Source organism: Oryctolagus cuniculus, chromosome 9 (genome assembly GCF_051225735.1).
Source record: "Oryctolagus cuniculus isolate XC-2025 breed Fujian yellow rabbit chromosome 9, ASM5122573v1, whole genome shotgun sequence".
Taxonomy (NCBI): domain Eukaryota; kingdom Metazoa; phylum Chordata; class Mammalia; order Lagomorpha; family Leporidae; genus Oryctolagus; species Oryctolagus cuniculus.
The window spans coordinates 116,475,709-116,490,752 of record NC_142875.1 but is presented as its reverse complement, the minus strand read 5'-3'; the positions used below and the strand labels follow the sequence as shown (position 1 = coordinate 116,490,752).

The 15,044-nt window shown below is 38.4% G+C and overlaps 1 protein-coding gene across 2 annotated transcripts in view; it reads left to right on the top strand.

Annotated features, from left to right (window-relative positions):
* The window catches only part of PLCZ1 (phospholipase C zeta 1), a 72,220-nt gene that overhangs the window by 5,112 nt on the left and 52,064 nt on the right, over positions 1–15,044 (top strand). The window contains exon 2 of one of the 2 annotated variants that reach the window (XM_089303891.1): positions 11,006–11,237. The exons of the other annotated variant lie outside the window; for it this stretch is intronic. Coding sequence (XP_089160017.1) covers positions 11,006–11,237 — 232 coding nt within the window. The remainder of the gene's footprint in view (positions 1–11,005; positions 11,238–15,044) is intronic. 2 annotated transcript variants of the gene reach the window in all.

The window sequence follows — 15,044 nt, the reverse complement described above, 5'->3', positions numbered from 1 at the left end:
ATATTTATTTATTTTTAAATTTGCATCATCTTTTTTTTTATTTTTTTGACAGGCATAGTGGACGGTGAGAGAGACAGAGAGAAAGGTCTTCCTTTGCCGTTGGTTCGCCCTCCAATGGCTGCCGCGGCCGGCGCGCTGCAGCCGGCGCACCGTGCTGATCCGATGGCAGGAGCCAGGTACTTATCCTGGTCTCCCATGGGTGCAGGGCCCAAGCACTTGGGCCATCCTCCACTGCACTCCCGGGCCACAGCAGAGAGCTGGCCTGGAAGAGGGGCAACCGGGACAGAATCCGGTGCCCCGACCGGGACTAGAACCTGGTGTGCCGGCGCCGCAAGGCGGAGGATTAGCCTAGTGAGCCGCGGTGCCGGCTACATGCCATATTTTTTTAAAAGATTTATTTATTTATTTGAAAGTCAGAGTTACACAGAGAGAGGAGAGACAGAGAGAGAGAAGTCTTCCATCCGATGGTTCACTTCCCAGACGGCCGCAATGGCCAGAGCTGCGCAGATCCAAAACTAGGAGCCAGGAGCTTCCTCTGGGTCTCCCACGTGGGTGCACGGGCCCAAGGACTTGGACCATCTTCTACTGCTTCCCCTGGCCACAGCAGAGAGCTGAACTGGAAGCAGAGCAGCCGGGTCTCAAACCGGCACCTATATGGGAAGCCGGCTCCTCATGCCAGGGCGTTAACCTGCTGTGCCACTGCTCTGGCCCTGTCATGCCATATTTAAAAGTATTTTATACAAAGGTACTTCAAAAGGTTCAAGAAAAATGAAATTAAAAGATGTTCTTTTTTTTCTTCAAAGAAGCATTCTTAAATTCATGCTTACAAAGAGTCCTGAAAGAATGCTGATGGAAAATGGGTACTATGAAAAACTATGCATGGATTTCAAAGCTTTTTGAACCTAAATAAACTTTTCAATCCATTTTCCTGGAACATTTTAGAGTACCCTGGTAGAATGCTCAGTCAGCAGCAGTAGAAGTATAGAAATTGCTCACTAATTGAAATTTAAGATTATTTAGACATGGGCAGTCCTGCAGGTCTATTTTGTTAAGAAAAAGTCATTCTGGAGTGGCTATGACAACAGTATTAATTCTAAAATTTAGAGGAGCAGAGTTTGCTTAAAATAATCCCAATATTTTCTTTAAAATGATCCCATGTACTTTAGAATCAAAAATTGTGCATATAAACAAGGTTGATGATTATGATATTATTTCATTTGTTAAAACAATTCTAGGCCCTCTAGTAGATATTTGGTTGCTTTAGGCTAACTTGGCTTTAAAGGAATAAAGTTCTGCTAAATAGAGTGCTTAGAGGTAGGTTATTGGCTGACTGAATTTTGTGGATAGCTAAAGATTAAGCTTCTTAAACATTCAACTTTTTTGTTTTTACTTCATTCTTTTGGTTGATCTTTCCAGGATTTATGGAGTATACCTTTAGTTAGAATCTTACTGTGGTGACCAGAATCTTCAAGTTGTCTCAGCGTTGAGATTCTGGACTCTGATAGATTCTAGCTGTATAGTACTTAGCAAGTCAAAAATCTCTCTGAGCAAATTTCTTTATCTGTAATATAATTATCTCAAAGAATTGTTCTAAATATTAAATAAGATATGTACAAATGTACCTTGTACAAGGCATGACAAAAGTAGATACTCAATTAAATATTAGGTGAATTTTTGTCAGTTTTGATTGTTCAAAAAATTATAGAAAACAACTCACATATATTAGCTTCCTAAGGAGCTGACATAAATTCTGACATGTATCTATTTTCCAATAAGGTGAGTTTTTATTGTAAATTTGAGTAAAGAACATATAGCTTTATGATCATGGCACTGTATTTTGAACTTCTTTCTATAAAATTAATTATTAAGTCACAGATTGAACAGCAATTTTCTAAGAGTTTTTTTTAATTGCTTTACTAAAAAGTCTTTACTTCCTTTATCTTGCAATTTTACAATAGTCTAACTTCTAACATTTAAAATATTTTATAGGAAATATTACATGTCATTTTAATACATATGCCTAGCCTCCTGTTGTACTTTCAATAGTTCGTTGAGTATAAAGAGGTATTTCTTTAATTCCTTTCAGAAATTTGTTATTATTAAACATACCTAAAATCTTCATATTCTCTAAGCAGTTAACAGCAATTATTGAATCTATAATACTATGCCACTGTGTTGAAAACTGTGGGTTGTAAAAAGTGAACTGCATTTTCTCTTTTAAGAGAGAGAAAAAGGAATGCAGAAATTGCTATTTTCTAAATAGCTTATAATAAATCACACAGGTAATTCTAACAGAGAATCTGAGAAGAGACTTTGACTTTTATGGGAGATGTCATGGTGGAGCAGGCATTCTTACTTGACCTTGAGGAATGAGAAGCAGTGTGTGCAATGCATGCAAGGAGATCTTAAAGAATAACAAGTAATCAGACATAACTGCAGTACAGCAAGCATGAAGGGAAGTGTTGAGAGGTAGCTGCAAAAGCCGCTTATGGCCAATGAAAACCTTGGGTGGTAGACCATGGCATTCAGATTTCCTTTGTGAGGCATTGCATAGCCATTGTTTGAATAGAGAAATATTACATATGTTAAGATAAATACACTGGCATCAGCGAAGACTGGATTGTAAGGTAAAAGCCAAAGAGAGGTGGATTATTCCTCTACTTCCTATGCTCAGCAAATTTGCAGCCTGCCATCAATTTAATCACTTATACTCTGTTTGGTTTCATCTCAAGTGTCTAGTTCCCTATATTAGTTGGACCTCCACAATATAAAGTTTTTAAAAAATTATTTTCATTTTATTTGAAAGGGAGAGAGAGAGAGAGAGAGAGAGAGAGATCCTTCTACCCACTAGCTTATTCCCCACATTCCCACAACAGCCAGGTCTGGATCAGGCCAAAGTAAGGAACCTAGAACTTAATCTTCATCTGCCACATGGGTGGCAGGGCTCAGTATAGTTCAGCCATCATCTGCCGCCTTCCCAGGGTGCACATTAACAAGAAGCTGGATCAGATCAGGGAAGCAGAGATCCTAATCAGGTACTCCAAAATGGGGTGTAGGTGTTCCAACCAGTGACTTAACCACTGCCAAATAGCTGACCCTGACAATGAAAAATTTTAGAAAGCTTCAACTAAGAAATTAGATAGCACCATATTCTCTTCTAAATATTACATTCTTCCTTTTAGCAGATAAACTTTAAAAAAATCCTTTGCATTTCTTTCTCCATTTTTCACTGCTCCATTGCAGACAATTTTGCATTTATCCCTGTCTTGGAAAACTCTAAAACACTATATCCACTGGCTCAGCTTTTATTTATCCCTCTCTATGAAAGTTCTCTCTGTTCTAACTTCTATAACAGCACTCTCATAATTTTCTTTGAAAACCTTGGACCATTCTTTCTCTGTTTGCCCTTTGACCAATCCTTCCATTTGCTCTTCTTCTTTTTTTTTTTTTTTTTACAGGCAGAGTGGTGGACAGTGAGAGAGAGAGACAGAGAGAAAGGTCTTCCTTTGCCATTGGTTCACCCTCCAATGGCCGCCGCGGCCGGCGCGCTGCGGCCAGTGCACCGTGCTGATCCGAAGGCAGGAGCCAGGTGCTTCTCCTGGTCTCCCATGGGGTGCAGGGCCCAAGGACTTGGGCCATCCTCCACTGCACTCCCTGACCACAGCAGAGAGCTGGCCTGGAAGAGGGACAACCGGGACAGAATCCGGCGCCCTGACTGGTACTAGAACCTGGTGTGGCGGCGCTGCAAAGCGGAGGATTAGCCTAGTGAGCCGTGGCGCCGGCCCCATTTGCTCTTAAAGCTAAATCTTTCCAGTTCATTCAAGAAGCTCTTCCTGAGCAGTCTTATGGACTCTCAGTTACGTAAGTTCCTTTAACAGGAACAAGTTTCATGTTTTCCCTGTTGCAGGATAAAGCCATATAAGTTCTGCCATTGGTTCACTGTCTGCCAACATTCTAGGCATGGATTAGTTTTTTGCATATATTAAGAAACACCCAAGGAAGTTATTCTCACCTGCTTTTTATGAATAAGGTTATTGAAGATCAGAATGTTGATGTAATTTTTTGTTTTTTCACATTGTAAAGGGAATTCATGTCTGCATCTGTCTGACCCAAAAATTGTTACTGTGTCTATTTTCTCTCTCTCCCCACTTCTTTCTTTCTAGATTTTTTTATTTATTTTCAAGATGGAATTAGAGACAAGGAGAGACAGAGATCTTCTACCCCTCTGGTTCACTGCCATAAATGCTCACAATGGCCTGGGTTGGGTTGGGCTGAAGCCATGAGCCTGGACCTCCTCTCTGGGTCTCCCACCTGAGTGGCAGGGGCCCAAGTACTTGGGCCATCTTGTACTACATTGCCAGGCACATTATCAGAGGCTTGGATTGGAAGTGGAGTAGCCAGGACTCAAACCAGTCTGGGATGCTTGTGTCTGAGCAGAGGCTTAATCCATCGTACCGCAGTGCTGAACCCCTTTGTGTTTTCTTGAGCAAGACATTCCTCTCCCACATCCCAATCCCCACCAATTGCCTGCTGGCTGTCTTGGTTTGAATGCCCCAGAGATACTTAACGTTTATTATGTTAAAAATTGGACTTATTTTCCCCTCAAAACTGTCATTTCTCCTTTTCTTGGTAATGAAAATCCTCTCAGTTATCCAAGCTAAAAATCTGAGAGGTTCCTAAACTCTTAACTCTTCTCCAGGTCAAATTCTCAAATATTTTAAGGTCTCTATTCTTGCTACACCAAGTCAATAGCCCTCAAACTGTGTACTTGGCGCACAAAGTGTGATTCTCAAACCAGTATCTTTGGCGTCCTCAGGAGCTTGTGGGGAAGGCAGAGCCCAGACCCTGAAGCTGACGACATGCCAGCAGGTCCATAGGTAACTCACATGTGCAGTAGAGTTTGGAAAGCCCTCCAGACTGGTTTCTTTGCACTTGATTCCAACATCTTCTACAAAGCTGAAAAATTATGCTTCTCAAACAAAAATCAATTTTGCTTGTTTTCAATGAAGTCTAGGCTCTTCAGAGTGGTATTCAGGGAGCTTCAGGATCCAGCTGTGACTCTTGCCTTATTGCTCACCACGGTTGCATTAACAACCCCTCTAACTACAGTCTTGTGTTTCATACCTTTGTGCATCCAGTTACTCTGCTCCCAGCAAGAATGAACCCCTTTCCTCCACTTTCACACAAACATCTTACTTTTCATCTTTGAGGATTTAGCTCTTGAATCACTTTTTCTATGAACTCTCTTGACTCTCCAGGAAAAATTGTCCAACTGTCTGTCTCCCATGGAAGTTTAAATTATTGTACCTTATAGCACTTTCATGTCTGCTTTTTTAAATATAGATTCTAAGTTTGCAAGGAGAATGACCTTTGCATCCTTAGTAGCTAATACAGTTTAAGTTGACCACCCCTGATGTAAAAATCAAAAATCTGAACTGCTCCCAAATAGGAAACTTTTGGGGCACCAATGTGATTCAAAAATAGAAATTACAATCATGATCTCATGTGATGGGTCACAGTCAAAACCCAGGCATACTAAAAATACTGAGTAAAATTACCATCAGTCCGTGTTCTCAAGGTGTATATGAAATATAGATGAATTTCATGCATAGACTTGGGTCCCATCCCCAAGATATCTCATTATTTATATGCAAATGCTCCCCCAAAATCCAAATTCTGAAGCAGTTCTCTTTCTAAGCATGTCAGAGAAGGGATACTCAGTCTGTGACCCATTTACTAGGAAAGGATGAAGGCAGCCTTGCTATACAGTTGAAACTTGTGTCAGTTTTGGAAAAAAGAAAATGACATTCATAAAATTTCCTAGAATATATTTTCAATGTTTTATTTTTAGTATAATTTTAGAACTCACTTTAAAATGCTGCATTTTATATTAAGTGTAAATTCTGTGTTTTGATAAATCGTTTCCTCATGACATCATTATGTTTAAATAGCATTTTGTATTTCTTCTAGCAAAGTGCACAGTGGAAAATGGTGACACCATGAAAAGCAGTCATTCTGTTTTCTGAAAATGTACTATCATTATGACATCAATAGAATCATTTTAATATGTTCCTTTATCCTAATTTATTTAACTGCTCATTTAAACATATAATCATTATGCTTTCCTACTCTGGGGTGGTACAGTATTAGGCATTGAGAGTAAAAAGAAGGTGGTGTTCATAGTCTCATAAAAGATATGTTTCTAAAGTAAACTACGCATTAAATGCGTTCTTTGAAAATGTATTTTTTCTAAAGCCTTCCAAGAAATAACCAATGAAGGAACATTTTTTTAGATAGAAGAAAAATGGTTTTATTACTCTTATTTTATGTTGCACGTTTAAGTAATTTGTTTAATGTTTTAATAAGCAGAAGTATAGGGGCCAGTGAAAATGCCTGAGATGCCTGTATTCCATATGAGCACCGGTCCAAATCCACCTCCTCTTCTGATCCAGCTTCCTGCTAATCGCCTGGGAAAAGTGAAAAGCAAATGATGGCCCAAGTGTTTGGGCTCCTGCCATCTATGTAGGAGACTTGGAAGAAGCTCCTGGGTCTGGCTTTGACCTGGCCCAGCTCTGGCTGTTATGGTCATCGGGGGAGTGAACCAGCAGAGGGAAGATTGCTCGCTCTCGTGCTCTCTCTCTCTCCCCCCCCTCCCCCTTTCCCCCTCCCTATCTCCTCCCTCCTGCTTTCTCTTTCTCCCCCTCCCCCTCCTCCTCCCTTTCTCTGTGTAACTCTTTCAAATAAATAAATAAATCTTTTTTTTTTTTAAAAAAGCATTAGTATGTACACAGAGGTGGAACCTGAAAATGTGCATATTTTCTGTAAGATGTATTTTAGAATATCTTTGCCTATTCTACCTGGGTCTAGGGAAAAATGTAACTCTTTTACATAATTGTTGCTTAAACACACATATTCCAACAGATTCATAAAATTGTTTACATGGTGGACCCCATTCTCAATACCTTTGGTCAGGCCCCTTTTCAAGGTAATGAGGATTACAAGCAGCCACTGACAAGCTACCTGATTGAGGCAGTTCCAGAAGGGACATAGAAACCGACATTAATTCCAGGTTAATAAACCCTATGAGAGGAGAAGCTGCAGAGTCTTCTAGGAAGCCAGAGGAAGGGTATCTTGTGCAGCCTGGGGAATAGATGCAGATGGATCTAGAGAAGATTTCTAGAGGAGGTGATACATTTCAAAGATTTGTAGAAACTAGCAAGTTATAAACCAAATGGAGGGATTCCAGACAGACTAGCCTGTACCACAGCAAGAGAGAGAGCTTGGTACCTACACTGTACCAAATGCAAGGCACCCGAAGTGACAGAGGTAAGGAGGGAAAGGATAAGGGCAGGGACCACCAATGACACCCTAAAGGGCATGGATCCCACAGGGATACACACACACACACACGCACACACACACACAGATTTTTTTTACCTGCAAATGTCTGCAATAGTTGGGGCTTGGATCTCCATCCAAGTTTCTCACGTGGGTAGCAGGGACTCAAGCACTTGAGCCATAATTTGCTGCCTCCTAGGGTTCACAGCAGGAAGCTGGAATCAGAAGTGGAGCTGGGACTTGAACCCAGACACTAATACAGGATTTGGGTATCTCAAGTGGCATCTTAACATCTATGCCAAAAATGCTCACCCCCTGGGGTTTTGTTTCAGACAGAGATGCACTAAAAGTTTAGGGAAAATTGGAATGAGCAGATTTACATTTTTCAAACTTTATTTCTACATATTTAATGTTAATTTGTGAAACTGTTTATATTGCTCCCCTGTGCAGTTGTGGAGTTAATGCAGTTCTGACCTTCCACACGCCTGTGGACCTGGGAGCAAATCTCAGCTACTGTTGTATTCCTCAGCACCCGTATTTGAATCTTTATTGCTCATTGCTTCTCTTCTTCCAGATTCCCCTGTTCATGCTTCTCTGTTCATTTGTCCTGCCTTTCTTCTCCATCATTATTTACTCCTTGTTGCTTTCTTTTTTTCATGTTCTCTTTCTACTAAGATCATCTTCAGAGACAACCTGTACTATTCTATGTGGGTTTTTTTGGTACTTTAATTTTTTAAGGATTTATTTAATATATTTATTTGAAAGGCAGAGTTACAGAGAGGAAGAGGCAGAGAGAAAGACATCTTCCATCTGCTGGTTCACTCCCCAGATGACTGCAGTGGCCAGAGCTGGGCCCATCTGAAGCCAGGAGCCAGGAGCTTCTTCTGGGTTTCCCTCACTGGTACAAGGGGCCCAGATTCTTGGACCATCTTCTACTGCTTTCCCAGGCCATAGCAGAGAGATGGATGGGAAGTGGTGCAGCCAGGACTAGAACTGGTGGCTATATGGGATGCCAGCACTGTAGGCAGCAGCTTTACCCACTATATCACAGTGTTGGCCCTGATTAGTTTTTTGAAGGCTTCTTTTATGTATTTGAAACCCAGAGAGACAGAGAGATTCAGTCTTCTTTTTGCTGGTTCACTCCATAAATGCCTGTAACAGTCAGAGCTGGGCCAGGCCAAATTCAAGAGCCTGGAACTCCATTTGGGTCTCCCATGTGAGTGGCAGGGGCCCCAGTATTTGAATCATCTTCCATTGCTTTTTCAGAAGCATTAGCAGGGAGATGGATTGGAAACTGTAGCTGGGACTTGAACTGTCAGTCTGATAGGAGATTCTGGGCTCACAGATGGCAGCTAAACCTGCAGTGTCACAACACCAGCTCCAGTAATTTGTTTAATTTTTGACTCTTTATTCTTATTTGGTGTTGATATTTAAGCAATGATTTGCATATTTGGCATTTTCTTTGGATTTCACAGCTCCCATTCTTTCCAGCATCATCTAGATCAGAGGGTGATCTTTTGGAAAACACAGCACAACAAATTGCCATGGGATATTTCAAATGACCAGGCTTTTCCTGGCTTGAAAGCCATCGAACTTCCATTACTCAGCAGATAATATGTATTTCATTGCATACTGCTATTCAGTAGGACCATAACTTTTACTTTATGTAACATATGTAACAAAAAGTTTCAGGAATTACAGGCACACTTTGACTTGCTTAAGATCTTACAACACATTAAGAATGGATGAAGCTAAAATAAAATTATTTTAATTCTAAAGCATCTACTTTCGTGAACCTCAAAATCCATAGATAAAAAGCAGTAAGCTGAACCATGTCGGTTTACTATGGTAATGATAATTGCTAAAGTGCATGAATTACTTTGATATTATATAACATGAAGGTACCATTGTTATGGAATAGGCTTGGGAGACCCAACATCTGACTGACAACCAGAGACCCCAGCTTTTCTCCCACATTTGTCTCCATCTCATTCCCGTGTGTTTATTCCAGTCCCTGCTGCTTCTAGTTGCTGAATGGGCAGGCACTGGTCTGCCTCTTTGAACTGGCCCAGAGCTCTTCACATCTGGTTCCCAGCCCAGATTGCTGCTTGAGCCATCCTTTTTTGCTTTCCAGGTGCATTAGGAAGGAGCTGCATCAGAAGGCAGAGTAACAGGGACTCAACAGGCAATTTGATAGGGGATGCAGGTGTCCCAAGCCTCATGTTAACCTGCTTACCACACCTCCCCTCAGAGTGCACCTTGAATTCCTTTATACCAAACTCCATGGTAACCACAGAACTTTTCCTAATGAAATGTTGAGGCCATTTCCAGCATATTGGTCTGCTGTTACGCTCAATGGCTTGTACAATGGTGTGATTTTTATTGGCAAAATTGTCTAAAGATGTGACACTATGCAATATGATTTCAGGGAATCAGACATACACAACACATAATACGTTAGTGTTTAGAGTTACCATTTCCTGTTTTTCTTCATCTTCACAACAGTCTGATGACATGGTACCCTGTATGCCCATTTTTTCAGTTGAAGAATATGAAGCTCAATTTGTGCAAGTCTCCGGCAGGCTGCAGTTTGGGATACAATGTTTGCCCTAGTTGTCTATGAATTCTATCAGCTTTTCACCACAACACGATGTTCCTTCAATACATGCTTCCTTGTTGAGGATGTTTATAATGTAATGAGGAAGTTAAACTGTTAAGAAAAACACATTTTTTATATTAAATGTTCTTCTAAGTTGACTTTATTTGGTCAGTTTTTAATTGTATGTGACACACTCCTGTCATCCTACTATTCTATTTATTCTAACTCTCCCTGCCCCAGGTATTCCTAAATTCTCTTCGTCATGTGTCTGAAATGCTAATATGTTAACTTCTTCCAACTTTTCCTTTTATAATGTCACTGTCATCTATTCTTCATTATTAGTTTACCATCTGCCATTTGAATTTCATATTTTCTGCAATTTCACCTGCAGTTTTCCATATCTTCTGGCTTGTAAGACACAACTAGTTGTGCTAATCTGCTTTTCTAGGGGTTAGTCTTATTCTTATTCAGAACCTCAAAGTGGTTCTGTTACTTTTAATAATCGAACTCAACTCACTTTCTTGTCTTTTATTTCATAAAGTTCAAGTGTGAATTTTCTGCGACAGCATGGTGAATTCTCTTTCTTACTGAAATCTCTCATTTGTCCCTGCCCCTAAACCTACAATGGTTACTCAGACTGCACTTCTCCAAGTGCTACAGAACTAACACTGCTTCTGCTGAGAATCGTGGGCTTCAATACCTGATTCACTCTGACACTTGTGAACCAGGCTGCACACTGGCCCCCAAATTGCATACAGCCTGGTATTGTTGTAAGAAGATACTGAAGTAGATTGAAAAACAAAAATGAGACATGATTGAAAGACAACCTGGAATCCTCATCTTCTCCAGTTTTCCTCTCTTCCCCCACTATGGCCACTGGGTTTTCAGAGGTGATCCAGCTTTGACATCACTCCACACAGTTCTGTCTACTTTATCTGTAATAAGAATTTAAGTTTCATCTTTCAAGTGTAAATTGTGATTTAAATTGAATTATGCTAATGTTCTAACTTATTTTGCGTATTTTTTTATACTCGCACTGTGAGCCCACCAGTCTTTTTATTTTAGTAGGATAATGACATGAAGAAACAAGGAAGGATCACCATAGAAGAATTTAGATCAATTTATCGAATTATTGCACACAGAGAAGAAATTGTTGAGATTTTCAATGCATATTCTGAAAACCGGAAAATTCTTTTTGAAAATGATCTGATTCAGTTTCTGGTACAAGAGCAATATGTTTTTGAGATGAGTAAAACTATTGCTTCTGAGATCATTCAAAAATATGAACCCATTGAAGAAGGTATGTTTGTCTTTCAGTGTTTTCTCAGAATAATGATATGCAAAGTATTTTATGAATTATTACTTTCAAAATCAAACATTTTGGTGGATCAACTTCTGAATATACAAAATATGGATACTTTTTTAAAATTTCTTAGACTCTATATAAACTTAGGGAACTGTACTGGATGACCATGGCATTCTTTCCTAGTAGGTTATCAGGCCCATATGGTTTCCCTGCTTGTCAAGTGTTAAGAGACATGCTTAGGTCTGAAAGTAAGGTTACGATTCCATTACATCTACCCTATTAGAAGAAAGTGATTTGGGCTCATAAATAAGATAAAATAAAGCCCAGCTATAAGCAGTCTTTCATTTTAGGTATTATTAAATAAAAGTTGAATGAATGAAATAAAAATAATTCTAGGAGGAAAATATTACAAAATAATTTTTCCTGGTCACAAATATAATTATAACATTTTATAAATATTAAAACAATGTTTTGCTTTTTCTTCACTTTTGAACATATGGTCATTTGGTTTCAATGAAATGACAATTTAGGCTAAATGATTTTTCACAAAGTTCATGATCTTTGACCCATTTTTTAGTATGTAACGCACTTCAAATTTTCTCATCTGTGTTCATTTTTAAATGAATTAGAAAGAACACATTATTTACTTACTTGTGCAAAACATATTGTTAAAGCACAATGTATAACTCCTCACAAATTAACTAGCTATAGCTCAAAATATTTAATAAGGGAGATATAAAAATCTAAGCTCTGCCTTTGAAAGTTAGTTGGGCTATCAACTAATATGGATCCTAGTAAAACCCAAACTTACTCCTTCATTGATTCATATACCAGTAGTCTTTTCAAATGCTTATTTGTGGCAAAAACTATGGCTTTACATGGTGGCATTACAGTGGAGAACAAGACAACAGGGTCTTCTATTCTTGATGGGTATTGGAGGGAGATTAACAATAGATAATTAAGATTATAAATGGATAATTTCAGAGAGTTCTAAGAGTGGTGAAAAAAGTAAAACAGAGAAAGTGAGAGGTAGTAGCAGATGACCTGGGACATCTAGCTCAGCTTGGGTGTTTATGAGAATCCTTTCCAGTGACATTTGAGCTGAGACTTATATTAAAAAAAAATATGGGAGACCTGTGTGAAGTCCAAAGAAGAGAAGCCCTGGACCAGAGTTGGATAATTCCAGGAAAAGCAGATCAGTGTGGTTAGAACTTGGGGTATGAGCGGAAATGTGTTTGGAGAGATAGGCAGAGATCAAATCATGTATGGTCTTATAGGTCATAATTAAGACTTTGGCTTCATGACTTAGTGCCAGGCAAAGATTTTGGAAGGTTTTTAAGGATTGCAGTAGTATGACCAAGTGCAGCACAAGTTAAAAGTTTGGTCTTATAACCATTAAATTTTGGCCAAGTTTGCATAAAACTAAAGAGCTTCCGCAAGAATGTTAAAGCAACTGCATTCCTAAGCACCTATGACAAATTCAGCAGGACTTTCTCTAAGGAAGTAGTGAATTGATTTATGATTTGACTCAAGTGCTCTTTGTCATTGTTAACTAGAAAAAAACATGTTTCTATATGAACATTTTCAGTAGGACTGATCTAGTGAATATTACAAAAAAAATGAGTTTGGCATTGTTAACTTTAGGTGGTAAATTGAAAGATTCAAAGGGATATTGAGATGGTGGCAGTGGCATCTAGGAGTTGTGATTGCATTTTGACAACAATATAACACTGTTGATCCATTTCATCTTTTGAGCCTTCACCTGTCTCAGATGCTCTCATATGTGGGATCTTGAAAAAGTTCCTGGAAAAAGTATGCATGGATTTCAGAATTGTTTTGGCACAAAACAAAGTTATCTTTTAGTTCTAGTTTACCACAAACTTTGTAAAGTGCCTTCATATACAATCAAGATCCTAGAATTCATTTACATGATTATTAATCACTTTAAAGTATTATTGAGGCCAATTTGAATTATGTTATACTCACAAATGCTGCCCAATTCCTCAATCTCAGCCCATGTGGGTATGTAATTTACAAATAAGATTTTTAAAAATTCCTGAAATGTATCTCCATCTTGATCTGGTGGTTTTTAAGGGTATAACATGTGTTTATTTTCTATTCTGTGAAAGATGCTTTCTTAATAATTTAACAGTTCAGAAAGTCTGTAAGCCAATGATTGCTAGTTGCAAAGGGAAAAAGAATAAACTAATGTGAATCATTATTGTCTCAGTATATGATACATTTTTTCCATATGCTTCTATATCCCTAAATTTACATGGCTTTGAAATGGATGTTATGCATGCCTACAAAAATACTATGCATTTCCTTTTAGCTTTTGTTTTCTAAACAAAATCACTTTTATGGTGCCTTAAACATTTGATTATGGCCTTGTCTAAATAAGGTTGGCGTTTGTGAAGTCAAGAGGCTTCCATAGCCTTGGCATCTCATGACAAGAACCTCGGGTGATGACTGACATCATAAATAAGAGTGTCAATTGTTAAATCAACAACAGGAGTCACTGTGCACTTGCTCCCCATGAAGGATCTCTGTCCTTAATGTGTTGTACTATGTGAATTAACGGCAAAACTACTACTCAAACCGTACTCTATACTTTGTGTTTCTGTGCGGGTGCAGTCTGTTGAAATCATTACTTAGTATATACCAAGTGGATCTTCTGTATATAAAGATAATTGAAAATGTATCTTGATGAAGAATGGGATGGGAGAGGGAGTGGGAGATGAGATGGTTGCGGGTGGAAGGGAGGTTATGGGGGGGAAGCTGCTGTAATCCAAAAGTTGTACTTTTGACATTTATATTTATTAAATAAAAGATTTAAAAAACAATTCAAGACACATATACACACAAACATTTGCTTATGTCACTATATTTTTATGTCACATTTTTTAGTGGTTGCTCAATTTTATATCATATTTATAAAATTCATTTCTCCCTCATTTATTTTCCTTTTGTAATTAATGCTAGTGTAAATATTCTTGCTTATCAATGTTTGTCTGAGTATCTACTTCTGTAAGATAAATACCTGGAAATGAAATCCTTTGTAAGGATCACAGTCTCATTTAAAGCAATTACTCATTTTAGTTTTCCTTTGAGCCAAACTAAATTGTCAACAGTGACAATAGCAACTAACAATATAGAGGTAATATGAAGCTATATATGAGTATATAGGGCTAAGTTGTATGATTACCCATTTCATAGATAGGGAGACTTTAACTAACATGCTCAAGCTCATATAGAAAGGAAATCTATTTAAACCCAGATTGTCTGGTTCCAGAGATAATATTCTGTTTAAATCTATAATTTTGATACCTATTATACTAAGTAAAAAAGTCCAGAGATAATTTGTAGAAGATGATCATATGAAAATAACCAGCAATTAAATTCACAGGCATGCACTGAACAGAAATGTATACATATTTGTGCCAAAAGTCATGTACTAATTGTTTATAGCAGCCCTATTCATAATAGACTCAAACAGGAAGTTATCTAAATGTTCATGAAGAATAGAATGAGTCAATCAAATTGTACTTTACTCATACAATTATATACTGCACAACAATGGACATGAATAAGGTATAACAACATGAAACTATAGGAATAAATTTTAGAACATAATATTGAGCAAAAGAAACAACAAAACATGTGGTGTGAGCCAGTTCTTATAAAGAATAAAACCCAGAGGAAACAAATGTATCTTAGAAGCCACACAGTGGATACACTTGGGTGAGGAAAGTCACTGGAAAGTTAGCAGGAGGTGGGCTACTGGGGTGCTGTTCTTTGACG